The sequence below is a fragment of the Melanostigma gelatinosum genome (genome assembly GCF_949748355.1).
Source record: "Melanostigma gelatinosum genome assembly, chromosome: 1".
Lineage (NCBI taxonomy): Eukaryota > Metazoa > Chordata > Actinopteri > Perciformes > Zoarcidae > Melanostigma > Melanostigma gelatinosum.
The window spans coordinates 2,634,485-2,649,692 of NC_136634.1; the positions used below are offsets into that span (position 1 = coordinate 2,634,485).

At 42.6% G+C, this 15,208-nt stretch overlaps 1 protein-coding gene across 1 annotated transcript; it reads left to right on the forward strand.

Moving 5' to 3' along the window:
* Positions 1-2,593: 2,593 nt before the first annotated feature.
* On the forward strand, positions 2,594-8,636 carry LOC306782834 (zona pellucida sperm-binding protein 3-like; the record flags this gene model as incomplete). Its single annotated transcript, XM_079276310.1, has 10 exons — positions 2,594-2,723; positions 3,095-3,396; positions 3,786-3,904; positions 4,251-4,354; positions 4,661-4,838; positions 5,002-5,119; positions 5,243-5,325; positions 5,602-5,684; positions 7,992-8,174; positions 8,434-8,636. 10 exons carry the CDS (start codon positions 2,594-2,596, stop codon positions 8,634-8,636), a joined length of 1,503 nt encoding a protein of 500 aa, XP_079132436.1.
* Positions 8,637-15,208: the final 6,572 nt, after the last annotated feature.

Genomic DNA, 15,208 nt, shown 5'->3' on the forward strand with positions numbered 1-15,208 from the left:
TTCCTGCATTTAAAATCGTACTTAAAGTTATTATAAGAAACTTTTATTTTGCAGAAGAAAGTGGTCGTGTTTCAGAGCACCACTCTTTTCAGATATTTAGTAATTTGTTGGGTACTTTGCAGTTCTTATATTTCATTTTTATTTCTTTTCATTTTTTCTAATGAAACCAGACACACAGAACCAGTTGGTCTGTTTCTGATCCAGTGTTCGGACAGCAGAGGAGGACGGAGCAGGAATGTTATTATGGGATGGATGGTGGAGGTGAGAGGTCAAACAGGAAGCGCAGTGCTCAGCAGATTCCACAACAACACTCGCTTGTCTTCTGACGACCTCTGACCTCACCTGTCCGAGCAGCTACCTCCGCCACGGCCTCGGAATGTCTCCACTGGCACAAAACTGGACAAAAAACACACAATCCAAAGTACAAACACTGCTATATGTATAGTGTGTCGTGAAATGATTGAAGAAAGCAATAAAGAACAGACATTGGACATTAAGCACCTTATTATTGTAATAAAACTAATATTAGACTTATATATATATATATATATATATATATATATATATATATATATATATATATATATATATATATATATATATATATATATATATATATATATATATATATGAATATATCTTGTTCCGTTGGCTGTGTGGAGTCTCATCACAGCAGAGTTTTGTCGTCTAAAAGCTCTGCTTCTTCATCAAGGTCGTCCCAAAAACCTGCTGCATCATCATCATTAACAAACTGCTTCGTTTTCCAGAAAGAAAAGAAAACAGCCACGTCCGCGTAAAAATATCACAACATTAAACTTAAACGACTGAACCGTTCACACACACACACACACACACACACATGGGCTGTTAGCAGCTAATAAATAAAGGAAATGAGCAGAGAGAGAGAGCTCATTAATATCAGTGAAGGTAAGCAGCTAACAGCCCCAGGAGGCTGCTGCTGTTAATACAGGCAATGAATGGAGAGAGACGACTCGAGCTAACGCTAATGCTAACACACACACACAGACACACACACACACACACACACTGGTTTTATGGTGGTCAAACTCTCTCTCTTTCTCTCTTTCGCTCTCTGTCAAAAAATAAAGAAAACATGTGCTGTATATCATCAGAATAATGAATAATGATGAAATCTCACGTCATGCTTTAAACACATTATAAAATCCATACACAACAATATTTCAGTTTTTTTAACAGATAGATTAATATGTTTTTATATTTTGCTGATTTTCGGCTCCAGATATTTCACCAATAATTTCCTTTGATATTTTACTAATGTTATTTCGGATGTTTTACATTATTTTGTTTTGGGATATTTGTTAATATTTCTTTTTATTTAAAGTTGTTACTGTATATTTTAGTACATATTTTCTAATATTTAAAAATAATTCCCCAGATATTTGACTCTCTGATGAATTTTAGATACTGATACTCTTTAATCATCACATTATGGAAAGTATGAACTATATATATATATATATATATATATATATATATATATATATATATATATATATATATACATATACATATATATATATATATATATATATGTGTATATATATATATATATATATACACATATATATATATATATATATATATATATATATGTGTATATATATGTGTGTATATATATATATACACATATATATATATATACACATATATATATATATATATATATATATATATATATATATATATATATGTGTATATATATTGCATCCAAAAAAAATGTAAAAGTAGTATCTTGCTCCTCATCCACCATCTTTTTGTCCTTGTCTTCTCCTTTTTCTCTTCCCTCTCAGGACCTCTGTGTGTGTGTGTGTGTGTGTGTGTGTGTGTGTGTGTGTGTGTGTGTGTGTGTGTGAGTGAGTGAGTGTGAGTGTGTGTGTGTGTGTGCGTGCGTGCGTGCGTGCGTGCGTGCGTGCGTGTGTGTGTGTGTGTGTGTGTGTGTGTGTGTGTGGTAGTATTAGTGTTAGCATGAGTGTGACCTTGCTGGACTAATTATCTCTGTGGAGGACACAGGAGGGAGAGCACGGTTTTCTGCCTCTAATGATTCATAAACAATTTTAACAGGATGAACTCCATCAGGACCTTAATTAGCCAGCGACACACACATATGCTTCACACAAAACCATGTTATATGGCCATGTATGCATTTCAGTGGAAGACCAGTGTAAAATCAAAAGGGACGTTCACATCCAACACCAGAGACCATCTTTGACACAATGCCACGAAGCTTCAGTTTAGAGTATTTTTGACATCAGCTTCCTAATTTTAAAACCACTGCAAAATCTCTCAAATTCACTCTCTTGTAACGTCAACAATGAGCATCCATGCTCAACTGCATACATACATAGGTATTTGCAAACTGTAGATTTAAAGTTCTGTGTGATTGGCATGAAGCTCCAATGAGTCTCAGCCGGTTGGTGCAGGTGAACGAGGCCCAGCTGGGGAGCAATCAAGTCAATCAGACGGTGGGCGGAGCCAAACTTCTACCCTATAAATAAGACTGGTGCACAGGTGAGCGTGTATCAAACAGAGGAAACAGCATAGACTCCTCAACATGGCCGGGTCAGTCAGAATCCTTTTCTGGCTTCTTTGTGGAGCCGTGTCAGCGGCGCTGGACTTCAAGTGGAACCCTAAACCTGCTGCTGGCAGGTTTGGACACCGGAGACCAGTCCAGGGCCAGACAGGTAGACCTCACCCGCACCACAGGGATCACTACAACACCGACCACTTTTGATATCTGATGATCAATGTGGTTGATTTATCAGTCAAATGTTTTAATCTATAGAAATTGAATGAGTTTCAGCATCGGATGGAGTGATTGTTTCATTTTGACATGCAGGACGGAGGTGCTGGGTGACCATCACTCAGGTGATCACTGTATATGTACAGCGTCTCTGTCACTCCTTTGCAGTCCTTGTATGGTCTCTCCTATTCACATGGTTGCAAAAATCGAGCTTTCAAAATTGCATTCCACAAACCAATGGCTCCACTTTTATACAGGCTATGTTCTTCATAGCATTACCAATGAAACTGATGACACCTTCCCTCCCAGCAGTCCAGGAGAAGCAGTCTTTACATGCACCGTTGTCTTGGAGGTATCCGGAGCCACCGGCTGAGGAGGAGCCTCAGTTCCCTCCAGAGTTTCAGCCAAAGGCTCCGTCGGCGGCCGACAGCGTCAGCGCAGTCTGCGGGGAGAGCTCCGTCTGGGTGCAGGCAAAGAGAGACCTGCTGGGGATGAGTAAACCTGTCCGGGCTGCGGACGTCACGCTGGGAGGATGTCCTGCCGCTTGGGAAGATCCTGAAGAGCAGGTCCTGATCTTTGAGTCAGAGCTGCACGGATGTGGCAGTCAGCTGAAGGTGAGTGTTTATGTGAAAAGATAACCCACTTTTTGTTTTTAATCTATAAATTGTTTCACTATTTTATTAAAGCCCAAATGATGAATACAGTCTCAGTATCGATTGGCTGATTTGAGAATCTGGTGCGTCTTCGTCCACCTGATGAATGAAATGTGTCACTTCGAGCTCTGTTTTTGGTCTCCATCAGCTCCTGAGGGAGATATTGGTCTTCAGCAGCTTAATGCTCCACCACGTTCACCGGCTTGTTAACTGAGCCTGTCTGGTGCTGAGCAGGTGGTGTAATGTAACTTTGTCATACGGTGACTGTGCTGTAGCTAAAAAGCGTCACAAAGTTGCAAATTTGGTGCCAGTTATTGATAATTGTTAATGTTCCAGTACTTGTCTTTCAGATGTCTGAGGACTCGTTCATCTACACCTTCACGCTGCTCTACTCTCCCAGTCCTCTGGGGGGCAGTCAAATCATCCGAGCCAGAGACGTCGCAGTCAACATCCAGTGTCTCTACCAGAGGTCAGATTTATATACAACTAAACCAGGAAAACAAAATGTTATGGAAGATGTACGTGAATACCACTTAAAACATGAATGTGTTCATCACTTTAGTGTCGGCGTTGAACTGAATTTCATGTTTGGATTGTTGGAAAGCTAACGCTACAATGTATCATTTAACAGTTTGGTGTATAATCTAAAGCTGCCGAGCTTGACGTCCATTTGATGCACAATGTACGCACAGTACTGAGTAAACATGCTACCTAGCTACGCTCCACCTCTGTCCTTAAAGGTTTGTTGTCGATTGGTCTTCTGGGGAACATGGAAGTGTTTCGTCATATCTTTGCTGTTAATCTGTTTGTTTTAGGAAGCATGACGTGAGCAGCTCGCTGTTGCAGCCGACCTTGAGTCCCTTCAGCATCGCCAAAGGCTCGGAGGAAAATCTCTACTTCTCCATCAAACTCTTGACTGGTGGGTGTTTTGTTCCAACTTCAGCAATTATTTTCCTGGTGGTGCTGTTCAAGTGAAGGGGAACTTTACAGGTGAGTAGGGTAGATCATGGAACTTAAACAGTGGATTACGTAAGAATTATTTTTCATAATTATATGAAGTACAATGTGTCTCTCTGAAATGGAATACAGAATTGTACTTTGTACAAAACGTGAAGTTATTTTCCACCTCTGAGGTTCAGCTGGTCTTTTAATAGGAAGCCACCATATGTTAGATTTCTTGTGAAGTTTAACTCTTTTCTGAACACTCCTGTCTTCTGTCCCTCAGATGATTGGCAGTACGCTCGTCCGTCCGCTGTGTTCCTGTTGGGAGACATGATGAGGTTTGAAGTGTCTGTCAAACAGTTTCATCACGTCCCCCTCAGAGTGACGGTGGACAGCTGCGTGGCCACGTTGGTCGCGAATAGCGACACAGTCCCTCGATACGTCTTCCTGGGAAACAACGGGTGAGTTTACTTCACTGGTGGTGGATTTTTAAAGTCCACCTCCACTCTGAAAAAATCTTAGTTTAACCAGCATGGCTTTACCGCAGCATGTTCTCCCAAACGCCGTATTCTTCTCAATCGTTGTCAGAGTCGGTTGCTTGAGGGTCCTCTTTGTTGTGTTCAGGTGTCTTTTTGACAGTCAGCTGACAGGCTCCAGCTCTCGGTTCCTGCCTCGGACCCAAAACGACAGACTGCAGTTTCAGGTGGAGGCGTTCAGGTTCCAGCAGGACGACAATGGCGTGGTGAGACTTCCTCTATCTCCTGCGTGATTAGGCTTTTACCTGGGCTTTTCTAACAGTTTCCTTTCTTCCAGACAGCCGCTGTTTCTATGTTGACAACTTGAATGAACACCTTTGTCTCTGTAGATCTACATCACCTGCAGTGTGAAAGCCACCACAGCTGCTGGAGCTGTTGATGCCACAAACAAGGCCTGTTCATTCTCCAACGGGTGAGACGCCACTGATACTACAACTCCCATCATGCATCTGCTGCCAATACTTGATAGTGTTTCTGTGCTGAAATACTAAAGAACTTTATAATCTATCAATATCACAATCTGAAATCAGTGACTGACAAACTTCTTCTCAGAAATCATAACTAATGTAACTTTTTGTGCACTGAACATCATGCAGGATCACTAAAATGTGATAAAAATCTGAAGTGAACAGATGACAGAATTTTGAAACCTTTTCTCCAAACGATGACGCAGAGCTTTTGTTGACAGGTGGAGGGAGGCCAGTGGCAGCCATCAAGTCTGTAGCTGCTGTGACTCAGACTGTGCAACAGGGAGCCACGAGACTGCAACAGGTGAGTCGGTCGACTCCAAAACCAGTTGCACCGCATTTCCACTAAAGCTTTACTCGGCACATGCTGGGTCAACCTGAACCTACTGTACTGTTAATATAAATCCCAGATGTCTGTACCAACAGCATTTAAAAATCACATACTCAACCTTAATGTCCAAATAATTAGGAGTGTGTAATTTAGGTCAAATTACAGTTTTATGTCAAAGTTCTATTGATTAGATTTTTTTTAATTAATAATGTAGTCAAGATATATTACTGTTTGAGTTATAGTTTTTTTTATAATGGAAAACTTCACTAGATGAGGCACAAGATATCCCTTCGTATGGGAGTGAACCCTTTAATTTAATCCAATCCAGGGGTAACTGTAATATATTAGAAACTGTTGTTTTGTTGCTGCAGGAGCTCGGTGGGAACAGGAAACTGCTGTTGGACCAATCACAGTGAAGGAGAGACCTCTACAGTGAATAAAAAATAACTTTTACTGTGATTAAAGCTCTTAATACTGTGAGACATCATAAGAAACACCAGAACAAAGCGGTTGATTCAAAGTAAAACTGAATTTCCAAATGTTTCAATGAGTCAACAAATGTATCTGACTTTTGCAGTTTAAATGAAACTAATTCTAAAAACTCCACATGCATATGCATGACTGCTCACATCAGCCAAAGTCGGTCATCGGCCACAATCCTTATTTTAACCAACTCTGCTGTCCTTTTTGTCCACCAGCCAATGACCTGAGCGTAGCATTAGCCCGTTCAGGGATCCCAGCTTGTAGACTGGTTTGACTAATGCGCCAATTATCCAGGAAAACAGTGTTCTGAACCAGTAACTTGTTAATGGATCTGTGTGGTTAATGGGCAGTTCCACCATCGCATCGGTGTTTAATTGAAAGTTCTTGCAGATGAAATTAATGAATGAAAAAATCCAATGTAAAAGCGGTTTTTATTCTGTCAAGGATTTGTTGATTTTATTCAGTCACAATAGTCTTCAGAGGAAAGTATATGACATAACTAAACTCATGTACCTTGTAGGACAAAAACCAACAAAGGAAATTCCTAATTTAAAATTCAATCCAGACACGGTTTGGTGAGAACTAACACTTTTCACTAGAAGCTTGACTGAGTATCTGTCTACATGTGTACCGCTTGGCTTCCAAATAAGTTGTGATATTGCTGTTCGTACACCTTTTACACTGAGATTTACAGTTTCTTAAGCTGATCGTTCATCCACTGCATGTTGCTCGGCTTCAGCCAGCATCTGTTTGCTGAGCATCTCCTCCAGCTCATTCACAGCTCTCGCCTTATATGAAGCTGGACTGACTCCTGTCCTTGGTGGGTGGCGCAGCGTTCATGGTCCTAAAGCTCTGGAGGTGGTCTTCGCAGCATGGGAGCTGCTTCACCTAGTGCTTCTTCTTCAGTTCAGATTTCCTGTTCCAGCTCTTTGACGCCTTCAGCCAGTTTCTCCCAAGAGCTCTGCTCGGACAGGAAGTCCTACTCTGGGCAAATGATTAAGGCCATCAAGGTGGCAGTGTGTTTTTAGAGAGAATTGATATTAAATATATTCTGCAGTTTATTTCAGTCTTTTCTTTTGTACATTTAATGTCATACTATGCGCTCGGTGTCAATTCTGTCAGTGTCCTGTCAAAGCTTACTCTGAAACTAAGATCTTCGGACAGTGATTCATATATATTTTTTCTCTCAGAAGCTTCACTAAAAATACAAACTCTTACAATGAAATATAAGGTTCTTGATTTGACATCCAGAATTTCCAAAAGCTTTTCGGGCAGCTCTTCGTGAATCTCAAACCTACCTGAGACAATCATAAGAAATGCAGACTCTCACTCAACGACCAAAAGGGGCCCCTGCGACTTAAACATCAGACATGTGGTGTTCCTACTGTCATAAAACTGGTCATGTTATCGCTGAGTGTCTGACTCGAGCGCAAATATCAGCCTACAAGTAATCCAAGCGTATTGGTTTAATCAAAACGGTGACAGGAGTTGTGGAAGGCCAGTGAGGATATTGAGACACTGGTGGGTCGCAGTCCTTCATTCTCGCTGATCTTCTGCCTCTCGGCACTGATGCCTCCTGTGGAGCTAGTGCAATAGTACGGGGCATTGAGATGGGTTACGTACCTGCCCCACGTCATCGTGTGCATGTCCAGTCAAAGCTAATCTCTGGGTTATTTGATGTTGCTGCACCCTACTCATTTCATATACAAGGGTTTGAGTTCATCATGGGAAATGATATAGCTGGAGATATGGTACTGCCTAGTCCTGAAGTTGTGAATATCCCTGTTACTAGTCCAGATAAGGATGAAGTGTTGAAGTTGAAGGCTCGTAAACAGGAAGAGGCAACCAACCTGCCAGACTCCATACTTGCACATGCCTCTGCAGAAGACAAGCTGCCCCCCTTTGATCGTCGGGATTCTACACCTCCTGAACTGGACCTATCCACTCCCACAGTGATTTTGTCACCATTGCCTGTGACGCGTGAGTCCCCGATTGAAGCTCAAAAAGCTGATGCTAGTCTCGCTAAATGTTTTGATGGTGTGACGGAGGTAGCATATGAGAAAATGATTCTATGCAGAAGAGGGGATCTTGATGGGTTTCACGGACTATGTTAAAAGAAGAGGGAAAGGATGAAAATGGTGGTACTGTGAACCAAGTTGTTCCCATTGTGTACACAAAAACAGGAGATGACTGACTTGACTATGCCTCCTTTTAGAAGAGAGCTGTGTTTGTGTTTCAGGTCTGCCACGCCGCTTTGTGATCAGTTCATCAGTGGACCTGAATATCAACACCGAGATCCACTGGTGTCCCTCTTTTGTTCTTTCTTGGCCTGTGGAGCTGTTGGTTCGCTGCTGTGCCGAGAGCATTGGTATTGCCGTACCTGGGGCTTTGATTGTTCCTGACTATAGAACTATGTTGTCTCACTTTGGGGAAGCTGTCTAGGGGTTCACTGCCATTTATTTTGTAATTCCTGTTATCTCCTGTTTTTGTGGCTAGTTAGGGAGCTCAGTATTATTATTGCATTTTTTTTTTACCATTTAAAAACTGCCCTTGGCACCGAGGCTGGCGGCCAGAGAGCGGGTGCCGTTGGCACAGAGGCTGGCGGCCAGAGAGCGGGTCTCCTTGGCACCGAGGCTGGCGGCCAGAGAGCGGGTCTCCTTGGCACAGGCTGCCAGCCAGAGAGCGGGTCTCCTTGGCACAGGCTGCCGGCCAGAGAGCGGGTCTCCTTGGCACCGAGGCTGGCGGTCAGAGAGCGGGTCTCCTTGGCACCGAGGCTGCCGGCCAGAGAGCGGGTCTCCTTGGCACCGAGGCTGCCGGCCAGAGAGCGGGTCTCCTTGGCACCGAGGCTGTCGGCCAGAGAGCGGGTCTCCTTGGCACCGAGGCTGCCGGCCAGAGAGCGGGTCTCCTTGGCACCGAGGCTGGCGGTCAGAGAGCGGGTCTCCTTGGCACCGAGGCTGGCGGTCAGAGAGCGGGTCTCCTTGGCACCGAGGCTGCCGGCCAGAGAGCGGGTCTCCTTGGCACCGAGGCTGCCGGCCAGAGAGCGGGTCTCCTTGGCACCGAGGCTGCCGGTCAGAGAGCGGGTCTCCTTGGCACCGAGGCTGGCGGTCAGAGAGCGGGTCTCCTTGGCACCGAGGCTGCCGGCCAGAGAGCGGTTGCCCTTGGCACAGAAGCTGTCGAACAGAGAACGGGTGCCCTTGGCACCGAGTCCGTCGTTCAGAGAGGGACCTTCATCACCATGTTTAACTTGTTTTCCATCATGAGACAGGATGAGATAAAGATGTGCTGGATCAGGATTAAGTGTCGCCTCCACTGCAGACGGCTGAAATCTCTTCAGCTCGGCCTCAGTGAGCAGCTTCTTCATCTGTTTACTGAGCGTCTCTTCCAGCTGATTCACAGCTCTCTTCACAGTCCCCTCATGTGGTGGACGGATGCTGACTCTTGTCCAGTTCTTGGTGGGTGGAGCAGCGTTCAGGGTCCTGAAGCTCTGGAGGAGGTGGAGGTGGTCTTCAGTGCGTGAGAGCTGCGCCACCTCAGTGCTTCTCTTCTTCAGCTCAGAGATTTCCTGTTCCAGCTCTTTGATGAAGCCTTCAGCCTGTTTCTCTGTCTTTCTCTGCTTCTCTTTGATGGTGTCGATGAGCTCGGCCTGGCTTCTCTCGACAGACTCCTTCAGAGCGGTGAAGACCTGAACACCATCTGCTAGCTCTCTGTCTGCATCTTCCTCACTGAGCTCCACTGAGTGTTTGATCTCCTGAAGCTTCAGTCGTCTCTTCTGGATCATCTGCTGGATTTCAGCCTCCAGCTCAACCTTCTTTCCTTCATATCCTTCTTTCAAAGGAACAACATCATGTGTCTTGTGGTCTGAAACAGTGCAGAGCATGCAGACACACATCTGGTCGGTCTTACAGAACAGCTCCAGCAGTTTATCGTGCTTCGTACACATCCTGCCTTCCAGGTTCTCCACAGGGTCGATCAGCTGATGTCTTTTCAGACCTGATCTTGTCAGATGAGGCTCCAGGTGAGTCTCACAGTAGGAGTCCAGACACACCAGGCAGGACTTCAGGGCCTTCAGTTTGGTTCCAGTGCAGACGTCACAGGGAACTTCTCCTGGTTTGGCAGCTTGTTGCGCTGAGCTGCTGCTGCTGGCTTTCTGTTGAGCTGACTGTCTGAACTGAGCAGCCATCTCAGAGATGAAAGTATTGACCTGCAGCTCAGGTCTTGTGTAGAAGAGCTTTTTACAGTTGGGACACTGATAGGGGACATTAACATTCCAGTGTTGAGTGATGCAGGCTTTACAGAAGTTGTGTCCACATGGTATGGTGACTGGATCAGTGAACACATCCAGACAGATGGAGCACAGAAACTGATCTTCAGTCAGCAGACAGCTGGCAGCAGACATATCTACACTCTGAGGACAAGGAAGAGAAAAGAGAGCACTCAGAGGATGAAAACACGGACAACTCCCAACCCCGCTTTATGGTCTATTTGACTCTAAATGGACCATAATTTACTAAATGAACTAGAGATTGAGACCATAAACTCATGTTTACTGAGGTAATAAATCAAGAGAGAATTCGTCATTTTCTCATCGACTTCTATACAACCAGACTTCTTTTTACAACTGGGGGAGTCGCCCCCTGCTGGTCAGTAGAGAGAATGAAAGTTTTGAGACACTTTGAGACAAGTCGATAATTAACTGTTAAGATTAGTGTCCATTATCCATCATTCTATTTCATCTGCAGCATTTGAGCAGAACAGCTGGATCCCAAGTTCAACTATCAAAATTCATATTATTGTTAAAGGATGAATGATGAAATTCTTTAAAGGCTCGTTCTTAAGTTATAAATACAATACATACAAATTTCCCCCTGGGGATGAATAAAGTATCTATCCATCTTAAAGCCGACATGTGCCCAGACGCTAATGCGTCCTGGTGTTGCACCCTGTCCTCGTGACACAGTTCTGACTTTGTTGTTCTGTCAATATGAAAAGAATAAACTATAAAAATGTCAGACAGAAATCTATATATTTAATCTGTGAATCCATTCAGAGCGATAGAATATTGCAATTCATCTGAAATCCCGCCCCAGTTTACAAGCTGACTTCAAACCATTAAAAATCGAAATCATCATCACGTGATAGCCAGATCCCAGATTATATTTCACCTAATGTGTTCAGCCTCTATTAATCTCCACAAAGACTGTTAACCTGCATTCAACAAAAGCCAGCTCCAACGTGATTGGTTACTAGTACTCTTTCTTTTTTCTAGTGACGTCGCCTTGTTCCAGATCTCGGAAAGAGAAATTATGGACACTACTATGAAAACATAATACTAGAAGTATTCTTTGAAGACAAACACTTCCATCTGTCTTCTTTTGCCTGCCTGAGTCTGGCTGCCTTGCTCATGGGCTGAGGCAGAGAGAGAGAGAGAAGCTAAACTGGTAAATAACTGCAGAACTGGTTGGTTCAGAAAAGAAGATCCAGGCAGGTGTGTCCTCGAAAAACATGACAGACATGGAAATGCAGTCTCATATAATTAGCTCCTGTGTGCTGCAGGCACTGAGAAGATTACACACACACACGTGTTTATATCTATTACCCCCACGGCCTCCGATGGAGCTCAGTTAAACATTTGCTCTGAGTTGAACTTCCTGTCTGAGTAGAGCTGAGGTTTTGAGTTCAAACAGGAAACAGGTCTGTGAATTAGCTTAAGCTAATGCTAGCTGTGACTGTATTCTGTCTAACCTTTAACTAGCCAGAGTTCAGTCACTGTGGTTTAGTTTCTACCTCTGATGGTTTTATCTAAAATGACACATTTCTACGGCTTAATATTCTTTATAAGATAAAACAAGATGTCAAACAGTCAGATTCTGGTTTGAACTAAACTTGGACTCAATGTTTAGTGAGTGTATTTAGTCTGAAGAACAGTTTACTCACCAGAGTTTGTCAGAGACTCTGTTGTGTTGTTGAGAAGAAGCTGCTGGATTCACTTGAATGTTTCTTCAGAGAGAAACAGAGAAACTTGTCTCGACTGCAGCTCTGCTGTCGCTCAGACTAACTTTACTTTCACTTCAGTTAAAGTGAGTCAGCAGCTCCTCTTTCAGTTGCTCCTCTCAGTGAGGGAGGGGTGGAGGAAGTATTCAGATCCTGAACTGAAGTAAAAGTACTGACACCACACTGTGAAAATACTGGATTCAAAACCTATTATCAGGCAAATGTGCTTAAAGTATGAAAAGAAAAGTACTCTGTGCAATAAAATGTTGCCCTGTTGAAATATGAAATATGATGTTTCTGGATTAATATTCCTGCTGCATTAATGTGTATGTTACATTTTAACTCCTGTATATCCTGTTGGTTAGTTTAATCGACATCAATGCATCATATTCTATAAGATCATCATGTTTGTAGCGTCTGTCCTGTGAGAACCACGTATCTCTAGAAGAACAAAGCTTTGTGACAATGTGTTTTCCAGCTGATCCAAGAGGTTTTTAAAGAGCTTATTTAGCTGAAGTAGGAGGATTTTATCAACACGTAAAGGAACACTTCATCCTTCAGTTTATCACAAACATTCAACATCAACACATCTGGAGATACGTGGTTTTAACTGGACAGGAAAGCGAAGGATTAGAATCTGAAAAAGATACTCTGGTAAAGTAAGTGTCTTAACTACAGTACTTGAGTAATTGTACTGACATTACACCACTTACCTGTAACACTATACCTATACCTGTATTTTTACAGTATGATATTAGTACTTTTACTTTGTAAAGGATCTGAATACTTCTGGAATGTGAGCAGGTCTTAGACCTCTGGACGGCCTCTTTGAGCCCTTAACTGATTGATAAATTACTCTCAGAACAAAAACTAGCAGCTTTTCTTTGTGAATACGACCCCTTTACACCACGAATGACCTTTTACCTTCCGTCTGACCTGCTCATGCTGCGGGGAGTTTACTTTACTGGGTCAGTCGCTGCTGTGCTGGGACAGCTGCTCTGCCACTTCGCCAATCGTCCATTTAAGATGACATCACCTGCGTGGATGCAGCTGGAGAGGGCAGAGCAGGGGGCTCATCATCTGTTTTCTATATATAACCCTGACCTACACCCTGCTCCTGCTCCTCCTCCTCCTCCTCCTCGCCGCCACGCTCCCTCGCCGCGTCCTGAGCGTCCGAGGCAGCGGCATCCATCACGGGCCGGAGAGGAGCCTCCTGTGGGATTCATCCATCTCTGCCCTCCACCTCTCGGGAGAGGAGAGGACGACTGCTGGCTGTGTGAACCTGAAACAAGAGAGGTCACGGGGTCAAGCTTCAAAATAAAAGTCTTTAACGCATCGAAAAGTCAGTGACGAACTTTGGGTTTCTCTCACAGTGCTGATTTTATTTTGTCCGTTTTCATTTATTTATTACATAAAAAGTCTGAAAACTCACGGCACAGAGCAGTAAAGGTTTTGAATGCAGGACTTTTATTTGTAGAGGAGTATTTTCACTGTGTAGTATTGATACTTTTACTTCATTGAAGGATCTGAGTACTTAATTACACCACCCGTCATCAAATACCCCACCACAATAAAACAATCATCACTCAACTTCTGGTTCAAATCCGCCTCAACTCTTCTCCACGGACCGTCACGTGTTCTTCATCAGCTTCTGGGTCCATCAGACATTCAACAGTTTCATCAGGACACCTGTTCTTTTTGAATTTAGAGCTCTCTTCATTTAGTCTACTGAACAATAAAAAAGTAAAACCCTTCTGGAAAATACATGTTTCTCTAAAGCCTCTGAACTTTGTTTATAGCTATGTGAATATATACTCTTGTTTTTGTAACATAATTGTCCTTACATTTTTATTTAAATTATTTGTGTGTGTTATACTAGTTACATACTGTATGTTCTATATGTGCTGCTTATGTTTACCTGAATTCTTCAAGTCAAAAGAAATTAAAAAATTAATCCAAACAACATTGAAGACATGTAATTATATTTCTACCAATGCAGAGACGAAGTCTGTTGGGAGTCTGAGGTTAAATTAATCTCATCCAGAGTAATTCTAGTATTAATAATCTGCCGCCGACGCCAAAATAATCAACAGGTTTAAGGAAAAAATATCAAGCTGACTTTGTGCTGCCTCCTGGACTTCAACGTACACGAGTTCAAATCCCCAAAACATGAATTAAATGTAACACGAGGCGGACTTTGTGACCACGAAGGGGTTTTGAACAGGTGTGCATCAGGAGTTTAAAACCATATGATTTTATTGAGTTGTAGAGTTCATGTTCAGCTGAAGGTTAAACCAGTTTGAGTTGAATTTAACGGCGGTTTGAAATCTTATTGGTTCAAAATGAACTCTTTGTATCAAAGAAAAATCACTCAAATCTGTAACAGAGAACAGCTTTTTTTAGAGAAACTACAGACACACATACACACACACACACACACACACACCCATACACACACACACAGAGCGGTGAGTGCAGCAGCAGCGCCGCCTGCTGTCTCTGAATAACATCACATCCTGGAAAACCTGGAACTAGTTGTAGCCAATCATGGAAACATCCTGGAAAATGTTTCTTTTTTTTAAATAACCTGAAATGTCTTTGAAAACATCGAGTTTGTCTCGTGTGGAAAGTGTGTCTGAGACGTTTCCAGTAATTATCACAAAAATGTCACATCAATGATTTTGTTCTCATCAATGGAAAGAAAATGTGTGAGATTTAATTATTAATGAACACCTTTAAAACCAACAAACGTTGGTCAAGATATTAAAGTTCATGTTGCTCCTCAGGTGGCCGATAAAAAAAACTATTTTGCTGTGTATGCTTTTATTTTGCAGGTATCTATTTTCTATGTTTTGATTCTCAGCTTTACATTTACGATTTATCTAAGAAATAAACCTCTCACACGGTTTCATTTAAATAAAACTTTGAGGCCTAAAACTGTAAAACTATACTATATTTCACACACAAAAAGAAAAGGTTAAAAAGGTTTAAAACAAATGAATGTGTCGATCAGAACTTAATTT